Genomic DNA, 13898 nt, shown 5'->3' on the forward strand with positions numbered 1-13898 from the left:
GGTTTGATCCATCACCGTTCTTTAGCCCACTCTGCCACCCCAGTTCAGACATGGCCATGTGCAAATCAGTCTGACCCTGTGCCTCATGGGAACAGTCCAGCCCGAACTGCCAAGCCATGCCTTCCCTGGACCGGAAACAAGCTTCCTAGGGCCGGTTTCTGGCATTTCAGCCGTCTTCAGCCAGGCTTGCTTGAATCCAGTGGCAAAGTGAGCAAGGGACTTACGTCTGAGCATACCCTGCCAACTTATGCGAACAAAGCGGTACAAAAGGGGATGGTGATGGACACGAGGCACCGACATTCAGGTGGCGGAGCATGCCAACCACCATATGGGCATGTCTCCATGCCTATGACTACCGCATTTGTGTGAATGGGGGTGCTGGTAACACACAGCCGGGGCCAGGCGGTAGATACCGCGATATGGGTGCCATGCATTGACACGAGGAACCGCGATTTGGGTGGCGGAGCATGCCAACCGCCATATGGGCATGTATCCATGCCTATGACTACAGCACTTGTGTGACTGGGGTTGCTGGGGACACCGCCGGGGCCAGGCGGTAGCTACCGCGATATGGGTGCCATGCATTGATATGAGCCACCGTCATTCAGGCGGCGGAGCATGCCATCCGCCATATGGGCAATCCTCCATGCCTATTACTACCGCACTTCTGTGAATGGGGGTGCTGGTGACACACCGCTGGGGCCAGGCGGTAGATACCGCGATATGGGTGCCATACAATGGCGATGGCCATCTGTCAAACATCACCAGTGCACAGTGCCAACATGTTGAATGGCACATCATTGTGCACACGATGCCAATGTTCAATTTACTCCACTCATGGCTACAAATGCCATGTTTGTGTGTGTGTGTAACGTAGATTTGCCCCTACCCACTCACATGTCACTTAAGGATTTGATGTTGGTGTAGGCAGGACAGTGTAGTCCTGGACTGTACAATGTGTATACATGTCAATGTGTTGAGGTCCAGTGACAATCACAGCAATGCTCGTCTCGATGAATGATGATCTATTTAGCATTGCCTCTGTCTGCTCATGAACACATTTGTCATTCCAGCGCCGACTGTGGTCAGTGTGTGGTGGATGTGTGCCAGCTTGTAATGACGCATTAAGGTGTGACCAGTACAGCAGCTAGGTATGAGACAGTGGTTTTGATTAGTTACACATATGCTGGATGCTAGACTCCCAGGCGTGCACATGTGTACTGTGGACATATCCCTATGTGCATTCACATTGCCCAAGGTGGTGTTTGAGGTACTTGCCTTGTGTGAGTTGACACGTGTGCCCTTTGTGTAGCTGAAGGTGTCCCTCCATGTAAGCTGGTATGTTAGTCACTATAGATGTCAGTCATTGTTGTCGTTGTGTCATCCAGAACATGATATGATGTGCACATCTCATGATGTATTGCATTGACATGTGTCCACTATTATCTCCACTAGGAGGAGGCCAAATTTGACTTGTCACTTGACGGTGCTAGAGGACATGGAGGATGTTGCGTCAAATGGAAATGCCGCCTGGACAGAGCCACCCTGAAAACCCTTTGTGATCTGTTGGAGCCCCACCTGCAGCCATGCAGGACATATCCAACAGCTTTCACCCCTACTTATAAGGTGATGGCAGCCCTGCATTTTTTTGCCACTGGATCGTTCCAAGAGACAGTGGCCAGCGCTGGTGGGATGTCACAACCGATGTTCAGCATGGTGTTGCGTGATGTACTATCCGCCATGATGCTATACAAGGACAGATACATCCATTTCCCCAGGGGTGCTGAATTGCCAGCTGTGAAGGGAGACTTCTATCCCCTTGGACACATCCCCAATGTTGTTGGGGCCATTGATTGCACCCATGTCAGTCTTGTGCCACCACAGGCAAGTGAGCACATTTACCGCAATCGCAAGCATTACCACTCCATCAATGTGCAGGTGGTGTGCCTGGCAGAAACGACCATCTCGCAGGTGTGTGCCAAATTCACAGGCTCGGCCCACGACTCCTACATCCTGCGGAACAGCATAGTGCCCCAGCTGATGGCTAATCTTCCCGAGCGTGCATGGATTGTGGGTGAGTATGCCTAGTCGTGTGTGTGACCTGCTGCCCTGAGCCTCTGCGACGTTGCAATGTCTATTTGTGTTTGTCATACCTAGGTGACTCTGCATATCCCAACCGTCCCTGGTTGCTGAGCCCATTACGGAATCCCACGTCCCCGGCTGAAGTCCGCTACAATGAGGCCCATGGGAGGACACGTCGTGTGGTGGAGCGTACTTTTGGCCTGCTCAAGCCACGTTTCCGGTGCCTGGACAAGACCGGAGGTGCACTGGCATACTCGCCCAGGAAGGTGTGTTTGATTGTTGTAGCATGCTGCATGCTCCACAACCTAGCCATTCGCAAGGAGATTCCCCTGCTCCTGGATGATAGTGAGGACCCAAGGCCCCAGCCTGCAAACCAAGCCGTGTCCAGTGATGAGGACAGTGGAGAGGAGGAAGGTGTTGACCTGTTGAACAGCTCATTACCCGCTACTTCACTTGACGGTGGGTGTCAATGTGCAACATACCCATTGTCTGATGATATTGCTGTTGTCATGAAGGGGCATGTGAGAATTGTAGAATCAGCCAGTTGTAGACTCAGTGGTGGTTGGAAAGGTTTCTAGGGCATGTCATTTGGGAACATCAACAGGATGTGTATGTTAACACTTGGTGGTCATTGTGACATGTGCATGTTGGGTTATCCTGGTGTTAGGGCTTGTGTGATGTCTGTGATGCCACACCCAGACCAGTGACAGTTGTTCTGTTGGGTTTCCCTCTGTGCCTTCGACTTCTCCTTGCCTACATACAGCCCATGCTCCTGGTACATTGTGATCATGTTGAAGACTGTACACCCTGCAATAAAGACTGAGCAGACACAACAACATGTGTGTGAGAATATTTTATTTACTATGGTGAGATGCGAGGGGGGTGTACATTTCCATTGGGGGGTGGGGTAGAGCAGTGAGTTGACAGTTATGGTAGATGAGATAGTCGAGTAGTCACCACATTGCTGTGGTGACCCAGTCCAACAGATGCATTCACAAGGCAGTGGGGGGAATGACAGTCCAAAGAGTCAATGCAGTGGTGGAGAGGGTTGCCATCATAGCTGGTTTCGTGACTGGCGTCTGGCAGGTGCTTGGCCTCCAGATACTCCCAGGGTCTTCTTGGGATGGCCCCTTCGTCGTTTGGCAGGGGGAGCCCTGCTGCAGGGCCAGTGGGGTCTGAGGACTCGCCCCCCTCTGTGGGCACAGGGGAGGATGGTGAACTTTCATTGTGCAGCCCACCAGAGGGAGGTGGAGGTGTTGTCTGTGGCGCATGCCTGTCCCTCAGAACCGCCACTTGCTGGCCCAGGAGGTCCACGATTTGTCCCATGCAGGTGTCTATGGACCTCATCAGCAGAATGAGCTTGTGCAACAGATCGTCCGACAGGCCCGTTCGTCCCTGGGCCTGTTCGTATGCACCCAGGACTCTGGTGATGTGTTCCAGAGAGTGGGTCCCAACCTCCTGGTGTCCCTGGGTGACCCTGCCCATCCCACCTGCCCTGCTGCCACGTACCTGTTGCCTCATCACTGTGGGATCCCGCATCCTCTCCCTGCCCTCCCTCCGTCGGTGGTGTGTGCTGGGCAATCTCTGGGACAGGGAGGGTGTTGCAGGCAGCACTGGTGGTGGTGGCGGTGCCGCACAGGCCGTGACAGCAGGGGTCTGCTGTCGAGTAGTTGTTGACGCAGATGTGGTGGGGGGGGGGGGGGGAGGGACGATGGGGTCCTGGGACCTGTTGCTCCCTGGCACACCAGATGGGCCGGCCTCGAGCTCATCGTCCATGGAATCCTGGGAGTCAACATCCGAGAGTCCTTGTACTGGGGGTGGAGACTGGCTCTGCAGGTTGCTGGTGTTGTCCTCGGCAGTGAGTTCTTGGTCATCTGTGGGTCAGATGTGAAATGGTCATTGCAGTGCACCCAGCAAGCTTTGTGTTAGCTGTGTGTCATTCACTTTTTGTACACTGCACAATTGACATATCATCACATTGTTGACTATGTGCACTACTGTGCTTCCTGACATGATGCAGTGGTACAAACATTACTTGTCCATGGTGTGAGGTGTCAAGGCATACCATGCGAACCGTGCTCAATTGAGGTTTACATGGACTTGTTGCCATCTAGGGCCTGGCACAACATGTGTTTAATTGAGGAATCATAGTTCATCTGACCTAGCAGACGTCACATCTGGCCATAGACTGGCCATTGTCATCTCCTGCATCCCTTTGTCCGGTTATGTGCATATCTTGATTTGTGCCACCACACATGTTCATATTTTTCAAATGGTCCTTGTTGCACGTGCCCCATGGTGATGCACATGTAACTGTGCATGAATGTGCCCCGGCTTCTACCTGTGCATTGTTGTGTCACACTTTGGTGGTTGAGACAGTTTCCTTAGCTTACCTGTGTGCACACTGTGCTTGTCAACGGGGTAGGTATGCCTCTTTGTGCAATGAGAGGGCTGGTGTTGTCATATGGCACCATTTAATTTGTGAAAAATTGGTGGGTGCACATACTGGCTACCTACCTGTAAGTTTGTTTGGTGTACTGCAATGGCTTCCAACTGCTCCGGAGTGGGGTGGGGGAGGGCTCCATCCTGCTGAGGTGTGGGACAGAGGGAATGTTGAGAGTAGTAGTGCAGGCCTCCCACCCCCAAACACCCTCCCAAGGAAGATGGCTACCTACCTGCAAGTTTGATGAGGGTTGTGTAATGGCTGGCACATGCTTCTGAGTGGGGTGGTGGGAGGGCTCCATCTTGCTAGGCTGTGGGACAGGGGGCATGGAGGGAGTAGTGGTGCAGGCCCCCCACCCTCATTGTGAAGATGGCTACCTACCCGTAAGTTTGTTTGCTGTACTGCAATGGCTTCCAACTGCTCCTGGGTGGGGGAGGGCTCCATCCTGCTGAGGTGTGGGACAGAGGGAATGTTGGAAGTAGTAGTGCAGGCCTCCCACCCCCAAACTCCCTCCCAAGGAAGATGGCTACCTACCTGTAAGTTTGATGAGGGTTGTGTAATGGCTGACACATGTTTCTGGGTGGGGTGGTGGGAGGGCTCCATCTTGCTAGGCTGTGGGACAGGGGGCATGGTGGGAGTAGTGGTGCAGGCCCCCCACCCCAGACATCCTCATTGTGAAGATGGCTACCTACCTGCAAGTTTGTTTGGTGTACTTCAATGGCTTCCAACTGCTCTTGGGTGGGGTGGGGGAGGGATCCATCCTGCTCAGGTGTGGGCCAGGGGGCCTGGTGGTTGTTGTAGTGCTGTCTGCCTGTACACATGCCCCCATGGTTATGTTGTTAGCCATGTTTGGGGTGAATGGGAGTGGGTGAATGTTGGATCTGTGAGCCATGTTTTTGTGAGTGTGTGGTGCAGATGGATGGTATGTGCCTTAGGTGGTGTATCTTTGTAGTTGTGCAAGGCAGTAGATTGCAGAGTGGCGGTAGTCATTTGTTTGTACTTACCAGCCTCCACTTCCCCGGCTACTCCTGTGAGACTCTCTGGATGCAGTATGGCAAGCACCTTCTCCTCCCATTGTGTGAATGGTTTTGGTGGAATGGGAGGGCCACCGCCAGTCTTCTGAGCCAGCTCACGGTTCTTGCTCCTCCTCTCCTTGACCACCCTCTTCAGATCATGCCAACGCTTCATGATCTCCTTTTTTGATCTTGGGGTGGTCCCTACTGCATTGACCCTTTGGACTACCCTAGCCCACATTTGTGTCCTTGTGGCTAATGGTGTCTGTTGGACCAGGGTACCAAAAAGCTGTGGTTCCACTCCGACTATCTCATCTACCATGACCTTCAACTCACTCTCAGTGAATTTGGGCATTTTCTGTGTGGCCATGGTGTGTGGTGTGCAAAGTGATTGTGGGTGCAGGGGTGTGAGTGGTGGTTGTGCTGTGTATGGTGTGTGTTGTGCAGGGGGTTAGTTGTGCTGGTGTGGAGGTGGTGGTGGTGCTGTGTGTGGTGTGGCTGGTGATGTTGTGTCCTTTGCCTCTCTTGTCAGCTGGGGTATGTTTCCCTTCTCACCTGGAGTTTTGCAAGGGATTGTGGTCAGGGAAGGGGCTGGTTTTATACTCAGCTATGTGGGTGTGTCCAATTGGGGTGTTGCTGACTGGTGTGTTGTCCTGGGATTTGTATTTTTCGTTTTGCCATGTGGTTGTGTTATTGGGGTTTGTTTTGTGTATTTGGGAGGCATGGCTAGTTTTCTGTGTGCACTTTTTGGCCTTCTTGTGGGGTTTTGGCTTCGTCCGCCATATTTTTGACGGTTCGTCCGCCGCGGTGGCTGTGCTTCAGCTCTTCCGCTGGCTCTCCCATTCATCCCATTGTGCGACCGCGGCGGTCGGAGACAGCGGTACGTACAGCGGGACCGTTGGGGATATACTAATTTCCGGTGCGGTGTCTCTGCTATACTTGCGGCGGGTTATTGTATTTACGCCCCGATTCCGACCGCCGCGGACGGATTTTGGCCATCTTCACCCCATACGGGTGGTTTTTCTTGGCCTCGTACTGCCGCGGTCGGATTTTTTGGGCGGTTAATCCTAATTTGGCTGCCGGTTCTCCCATGGTGCAGGCGGGCGTGGTTTTCCACTTCCATGGCGGTCGGGGTGCTTTTCTGTCCGCCATCCTAATGGGCCTCTAGGTCTTTCTGCAAACTAATGATCAAAATTTGGTGCTTCTCCACTGGAGTGGTATGTGGAAACACCACTTCCAGCTGGTCAAATTTCTCAGCAAGCCAATAAGGTAAATCTTCCTTATTTGGGGGAGGCTTGCCCATAACCGAATTAACCATTACAGGGCTAATAGTAACACCACCTGCACCAGCTGGTTGCTGAGCAACTCCAGGCGCTCCCGCCTGGATGTTGTGGTTCACATACTGAACCAATGCTCTATACACACGGATTAGAGTAGTGTGCATGAGACGCAAGGCCGCCACATCGCACGTTAAATGCCGTGGATGCAGCGGGTAACCCACTAATACGGGCCAAGTGGCCCCATCGATCGACAACGGGCCCAACATGACAGGTGTCAGGGGTACGGGTAGGGCGCCATCAAACCAAATGCGATGCGGCCATGCAGTCAACAGAACTTCAAGAGTTCTATATGGTCGATACACAGCAGGAAGTGCGCTGTGGCTGTTTTTATGTCACAAATTATCCGCCCCATCAACTGCTGGAAACGTGACCCAGGAATAAAACAATTCATATGTGTATACCGGGTCGGCTTGGACCACAAAGATCAGATTGACACCTGCGTCCGGCACCCCACATGCTTGCAAATGATGCCGGACCGCCACGCGGCTGTGTGCCGCGATGTCAACTTCCATATAGAAACCTGAAAAGGAAATTCTAAGGAAAAAAGGCAGCAAGACAATGTCAGGTCGTAATTCAAAATACGAACGATACCTTTTTGCAAATTTCAAGCTTGAATCACCTATAAAACGACAATATAGGTAGGTAAACCGTCACCAATGTTTTCTGGAAACAGAGGAGAGGGTATTGTGAACAAGTACTGAGAACTACTAAAGTGCCTCCTAAATAAGTACTAGACCAAACGTTAGGTGTGCCATGTTGCAGGGATTCTGCAAATACACAGAACTATGCACAGGAAACCAGGACCTTGGTGTATTGTGGTGTACCAAAAACATGCCTCAGTGCCCAGAACCCCTATCCAACTAGCTATAGTATCCCATTCGTTCTCCATACTACAGCGGAGCCACCAATCATTGGATATCCTAGAACAAGCGACTCGTCCACTCAGAATTCGTGGGAACAAGACACTCTTTCGCTTAGATACTCATACCTGTTCACAATCCGAGTAACCAGAGACACTGTATAGTTTAAAATGTTTAATTCAACTAACATGCTCTGTAATGCAGTACACGTGCTAACACTAGCAAAGAAATGCATAAAAACAATATAATCAGCATAGTTACAATTCCATATAATATGTATGGGAACAGCATATTATAATGAAAGTGGATGAAGCCTTATAACGCCTTACCACCCTCCCTGTGCTACAAGCTATGTTTATTGTATAAGTGGAAGACCTCTGGGCTTGGACAGCGGAACCCCCTACCTCAAGTCTTAGATGATAGGATTTACATCTCCGGACAAGCATAGCTCTTCCTCTGGAAAGGTTTTCTCCCAAGTGTTGTTAACTTGCATCTCGTGCCATATTAAAAACACCCGAAAGGTCAGTAGCACACCTGTGTTCCATGTTATGTCTATATGTGTGTGGGACGGACCAAAGCTCATTAACCAGTGAAGTTGTTTTCTGTCCTTGAACACGGTGTACAGACTAGAACACAGAGTACAGCCGAAATGGTGAAAGGCAGACAGTTCCCATGTGAAGCAGCACGAGCAGATGTGTTTACGGGAACCAAGGCATGTAGTGTTGTGTGCATAAGCGACAAGATGGCGGTAAAACAGAGCACGAACCAATGCTAACTTAGCAACGTCCGATGGCACCCATAAACCCTCACAACAAGAGAAGGTCTGACACCAGTCATTTTTGGAGAACACCTCCTGGAAGTATTTATTAGCACTGGCAATGAACACATACCGGTGTGCAGACTAGATAATCGCTGTCCAGCTGTTATCACTATACTAACAGAAGTTAGGAGGTTGATCTTTTCATACCTGTTAATTGAAAATATATGTTTTTAATATTACCTCTGAATGTCCTCTAATTTCATAATGGTATTCCCTTTATCGTAGCATGATGTGGTGAAGGAACTGCCAAGTTACCTTATGTCATGTTTGACTTCTGTTGCTGGGTTTTTAGCAAACAGCAGCACTTTGAGTGCTAAGAGTTTTCAATCCATATGTAAACTTTAAAAGGAAAGTAGGAGTCCCTGAATACAACAGCTTTTCGCTACAAAGCAGAGCCTTGATTGTTGGTGTTACAATTGACCTCTTACATACATTTAAGAGAAGGGACTGCATTGATCTTACAGGTGGATAAGCCAAGGTGGAGTTGAGCCTGTGTCGGCCAAAGATCTGTTTCTAGGAATCTAGCACGTCTTTAGGCCCTGCTTAAATGACTGCCCACATATGAGCTAGGCGGATGGGCAGGTGAGTTACACCTAATCAATACCCAAAACTCTGTGGGAGCAGTGAACCCGAGTAGTGCATGGCATGTGCGCGCATCTCTAACCCCAGTTCGGACAGCGAAGTAGGCGACCTGCTAGTCTCTGAAGAGGTTAGGGATGTCCATGTGGAAGAGTTGTATATTTCACATCATCTCTCACATAGCCAGGTGGTAAGGGGTGGTCAGTTGGAAGACCTGAAAGTCTCGATACTGGTAAAGAGTTGCTAAATGGAGGTTCAGTTCTCTCCAGAATAGGCGAGTTAAAGGGTAACAAATCTCTCGACTGCCAGATGAAATTCTGCATATCTCAGAACCTGGTCAGAAAAGGGCAGTTGAAAAATTTGAAGACTTTAATAATGTTATTTATTATCCTTGTATGGAGCTCACAGGCCCCTATGTAATGGAGGATGACATTATATGCTTACAGGACACTTAACTATTCAGGGATGCACAGGTTGGAGATTCACAGGCATTTGTAATAGTTTAGGATTGGCAGAGGGAGGCAAGCAGGTCACTTTCTTTGTTACGGGCGCCCAAATCTGTGACCCAGTTAGTGGTAATGAACTGGAAAACTGACCGGTCTCTGTTCTGGACATAATGATCAGGTGAGACTTTGGTAAATCTCTTGACAGGTCTCAAACAACCAAGTGTGGTACTTTAGACTGCTTGGGTATGGCCAGGTTTGTGTGTATGTATATTCACATAGCACAGACTTAGCTAGGGAGCATTTGAGTGCTGAACCACTCTTTCCTTCTCAAGCTTGGCCTGTGGTTGTCTAGGTATTAATTGTGAACCATATGGATAAAGGCAATTTCTTATTCTTAGGATATGCAGTAGGGATATTTAAGGGTGTATAGCTTATTCAGAATGTGGCTGCAAAACTAGCCTTAAAATGGCAGAGGATGCCTTCGGATTCCCTAGGATGTGATTCTCTTAATTGGTTATCGATTATCAAGCGGGTCAGTTTCAAATCTTTGTGTTTGGCCCATTGGGCTCTACATGGTAAGGGCCCATGTTACATACAAAATAAGGTCACGTTTTTCTTCCAGCCAGAACGCTACGTTCGGCAATTTAGTTGGGAGGCAACTCCTCAGTAAAAGCTGTTCAACATTGGGACACGTTGCCCAACTTTGCAGAAGATCCGCGGTGGTTGCATTAGTAAAGCTTAGAAACCTGGCTTTATAAACAACATGCCTGAACTGGTAGTCTTATCGAATTGTAATCGGCAGTTTATCTCAGCACCAGGATACAGTTTAGGTTTCAGTGCGCTTTATAAGCTAATTAATAATAATTACATTGTCAAGAGTCCAAGGATGATTCATTATCTACAAAAAGCAGAATCTTACAATGGTGATTTCTATTGTTAAGCAGTGTTGCATTCTTGAAAAGGCTAATCTTCAGGCCCTTTCAGGATAGGGCCTTTCTGATGTTGATATTCCAATTCCTGGTAGCTTGGACAGGAAAAGCCTACTTTTTGTTTTTAGTGTATTTACAATTTGGTTCTAATATGACAATGTCCTGCCTTCTAGCACAACACTGTGTGCCCGAGGTGTTTTTTTTCCTGCCAGGTGTGCAGTGGTATCGTTTCTGGTAGTCATGTGTGATGCAGCTGGTCTTGAAGAGGAAGCACGCTTGGATGGGATGTAAGTGTAGTTCCAATGTAGGCCATGAGGTGACGTGCTGCAGCATGAGGCCAATATACTTTCAGAGAAACCATGGAACATGTAACCGGTAAGTCTGCTAATGTTTGAACTGTTGCTGTGACGTGTTTCACAGAGGTTAGGTTCATTTTCTTCAGGAAGGGCAGCTGGCACTAAATTACCTTTGTTTTGTTTTGACAATGTGTACTTTGCAGGTAAATTTTGTGTCAAAGGTTGAATAGAAAATGTTCTAGCATTTGCAACAAGAATTTTAGATTCTATTAAGGACATGGAGGCGAGGATTATCCTTCTCAATCTTCACTACTCAAAATACAGCAGCCAATCAAAAAACAGTAAAACATTGAAAACACTAGATATCCCATGAGGCTTTGAACCACACCTCCATAATCAACCAATCAACAGTATTCAGGATATACAAAATAGAGAGGCACCATCTTTCTGCCTCTTTCTTGGCGAACAAGCAGTCTATAACTAGTCCAAACTATAACAGGAAACCGTTCCAACTCTCAACGGAGAGCAAAATCCACACGAAACAGGATCTCGGATAAGACAACTTCCATTGATCTGGCGTAAAAACGCGTCACTGCAGATATCGATCCATAAGATTTAGGTTTGCTTCAACTCCGCTCCTGAAATCAAAATAAGTTTGAATACCATCGAATCTTAATCATGAACAGAAGAAGGAAGGGAAAAACCGATGTCAAAACATAAACCGTATGAGATCATGACAGTTCTAGATACAACTCTTACCTGTCCCAATCAGTAGGATAATCCTTGCCTCCGTGTCCTTAATAGATTTAAAAATTCTTGTTGTAATGCTAGAAAATGTTCTATTCTATGGCGGAACCGGAGGCTCCAATTATGCAGGTTCAAAGCTCACCAACAACCATAGATGAAACATGCACAATAGGTTTGTAATATAAATATCTTAAACATGGAATCAGACAACCTGCAGCTCTGATAATATCTTCTAATCTAGAACCACTCACAAAGGCTTTGGACGCCATAGCGCCTCTAGTACAATGAGCCCCATATACTGATATGTCAATCCCAGCTTCAGCCATGTCCCATCGAACCCAATGTGCAAAAGTAGCAGCAGACACAGGGCGGAACTGTTTCTGGAGTGACAAAAGTAAGGGCCCTAAGGGATCATTCTTATGTGTCAGGGTATGTTCCTCATAAACCTTTCTACATTTTACTACACAACGCTCATCATTGTGAGGAAAAGCAGGGTACTCAAAGGAGCGTGACATAGTCTTAGTGCATTTGGGAATATAAAAGAGACACCATATGGAGAAACCAACCTACCTGCTGGATCTAGCGCACGTACAGCCGACACCCGTCGGCAAGAAATCAAACATAACAGCATAATTAATTTAGCTGACCCTTGTTTCAATGAGAAATCTTTATTTTCAGGCCAAGATTCCAACAGGGATAGCACATTATTAACATCCCATAACTGAGTGTATCTGGGTTTCAATGGTCAAATCACCCTTTTTCCTTTCAAAAGCTTGCATACAACAGGGTGAACACCCACCGGTTTACCATCTATAGGAATGTGCCCAGCTGATACTGCAGATCTAAAAATGTTACTGACCTGTAAAAAAGACCAGATTCAGCACATTCTGAGAGGAAAATAAGGATGTCTTTCAAATTTGATCCCACAGGATCCACCTCCCATTGAAGGCACCAACCCACCCATCGCTTTCATGCCGAAGAATATCATTTTCAGGTGGAAGGAGCCCAAGCTTCTCTTGACTTTCGCAGGATACGGAGTTATATCTTGTGTACTTCTCATGTATATTGTCAGTCGAGTTTTTATGGAACTGCAGGTTTGGGTTGGTCTTTCAAAGTTTCAATTTATTGTCCATTAATGTCAATTCTATTTCAGCCCCTTCATAGTTGTTCTTTGTTCTTCAGCCATAGGCAGTTCCTGAGACAATAGGATCGCTCCCCTTGGCATTCTTCTGATTGCTGCCTCAGTTAAATAATCTGCTTTTGACAGTATTGTTACAAATGGCATAGCTTGTATGTTAAAAGAGTATTTCCCATTTTCTCATTAGAACTTAGAGAAAGACAATATAGAGACATTTCATTTAAATGTTGGAGGTTTCAAATCAAAATATACTAGATTTCTGGGTGGTGGAGCAAAGTAGTAGGTGGTGGGCCGGGCCGCAGGGGTGTGGGAGGGCCCCCTCCATGTGCTTTGCAGGGGGGCCCCCTCAAGTTTCGTTACGCCACTGTCTTGTAAACAACACTTTGCTGTTTCGCAGCAGAAATGTCTGACGGGCCACAAAGCACCTTGATGTCAACAGGAGGCCACCAGCATCCACAGTCGACAACAGAAACAAAAACATGTTAATTCAAGAGCAATTGGTGGCTCCATTTACCACAATGTAGCTTCTAAGTGCATCTGTTGAGTCATGTCTAATAATTAGTTGATGGGAATGTATTTAGGGCTACTACCATTTGCGTACCAGTTTGTGTACTCTGTGCTCATGTGGAAAGGAATTGTTGCTTCTGTGCACCACTCATAGGCCCGCACACACTTTACTTAACAATTATAGGGGGTCTTTGTTTGCTGTACTACTCTTGTCTACCAAGAAAGACAACAAGTAGTATGAGGTCATCAATGTTCTAGGTTTCCGATTTCTGCATTAATAAAACAATTGTGGACTGCTTAGAAAGGATGTCAAATGTGTTTTCCCCAATGTAGTGATGCAAGACCACACCAATGAATGTGCACTACCCAAATGACTAACACCGTGTAATGTACACAATTTTGAGGTTGTTGGTTACGACGAATTTCTAGTGTTTTTCAAAATCTTTTTATTTTCAGTCAAGAAGCCTGGCCAAAAGAGGCTACAGACACCCCGGACTGACACACAGCCACACCATATGGCACCAAAATACGCCCTCATTCTGAACTGTATTTAGGCACCATGCAGCAAAAGGCAGCGCCATGAATGCCATTGGCCCGCACAATATTCTTCAGTCTGGACCCCCGACTCGAGGGGAGCTGCCACGGGGGTATTACAAGTAATGAGCGCGTAAAAAACAGAGTTGCAGGTCCTGAACCCC

At 47.9% G+C, this 13898-nt stretch overlaps 1 protein-coding gene across 2 annotated transcripts in view; it reads right to left on the reverse strand.

Moving 5' to 3' along the window:
• Positions 1–13898, reverse strand: part of LOC146871052 (GTP-binding protein REM 2-like) — a 351770-nt gene that overhangs the window by 53446 nt on the left and 284426 nt on the right. The window contains exon 3 of one of the 2 annotated variants that reach the window (XM_085649888.1): positions 2977–3956. The exons of the other annotated variant lie outside the window; for it this stretch is intronic. Coding sequence (XP_085506014.1) covers positions 3010–3956 — 947 coding nt within the window. The 3' untranslated portion in view covers positions 2977–3009. Of the gene's footprint in view, positions 1–2976; positions 3957–13898 lie in introns of those variants that run through there. 2 annotated transcript variants of the gene reach the window in all.

Source organism: Triturus cristatus, chromosome 1_1, assembly GCF_964204655.1.
Source record: "Triturus cristatus chromosome 1_1, aTriCri1.1, whole genome shotgun sequence".
NCBI classification, from domain to species: Eukaryota; Metazoa; Chordata; class Amphibia; order Caudata; family Salamandridae; genus Triturus; species Triturus cristatus.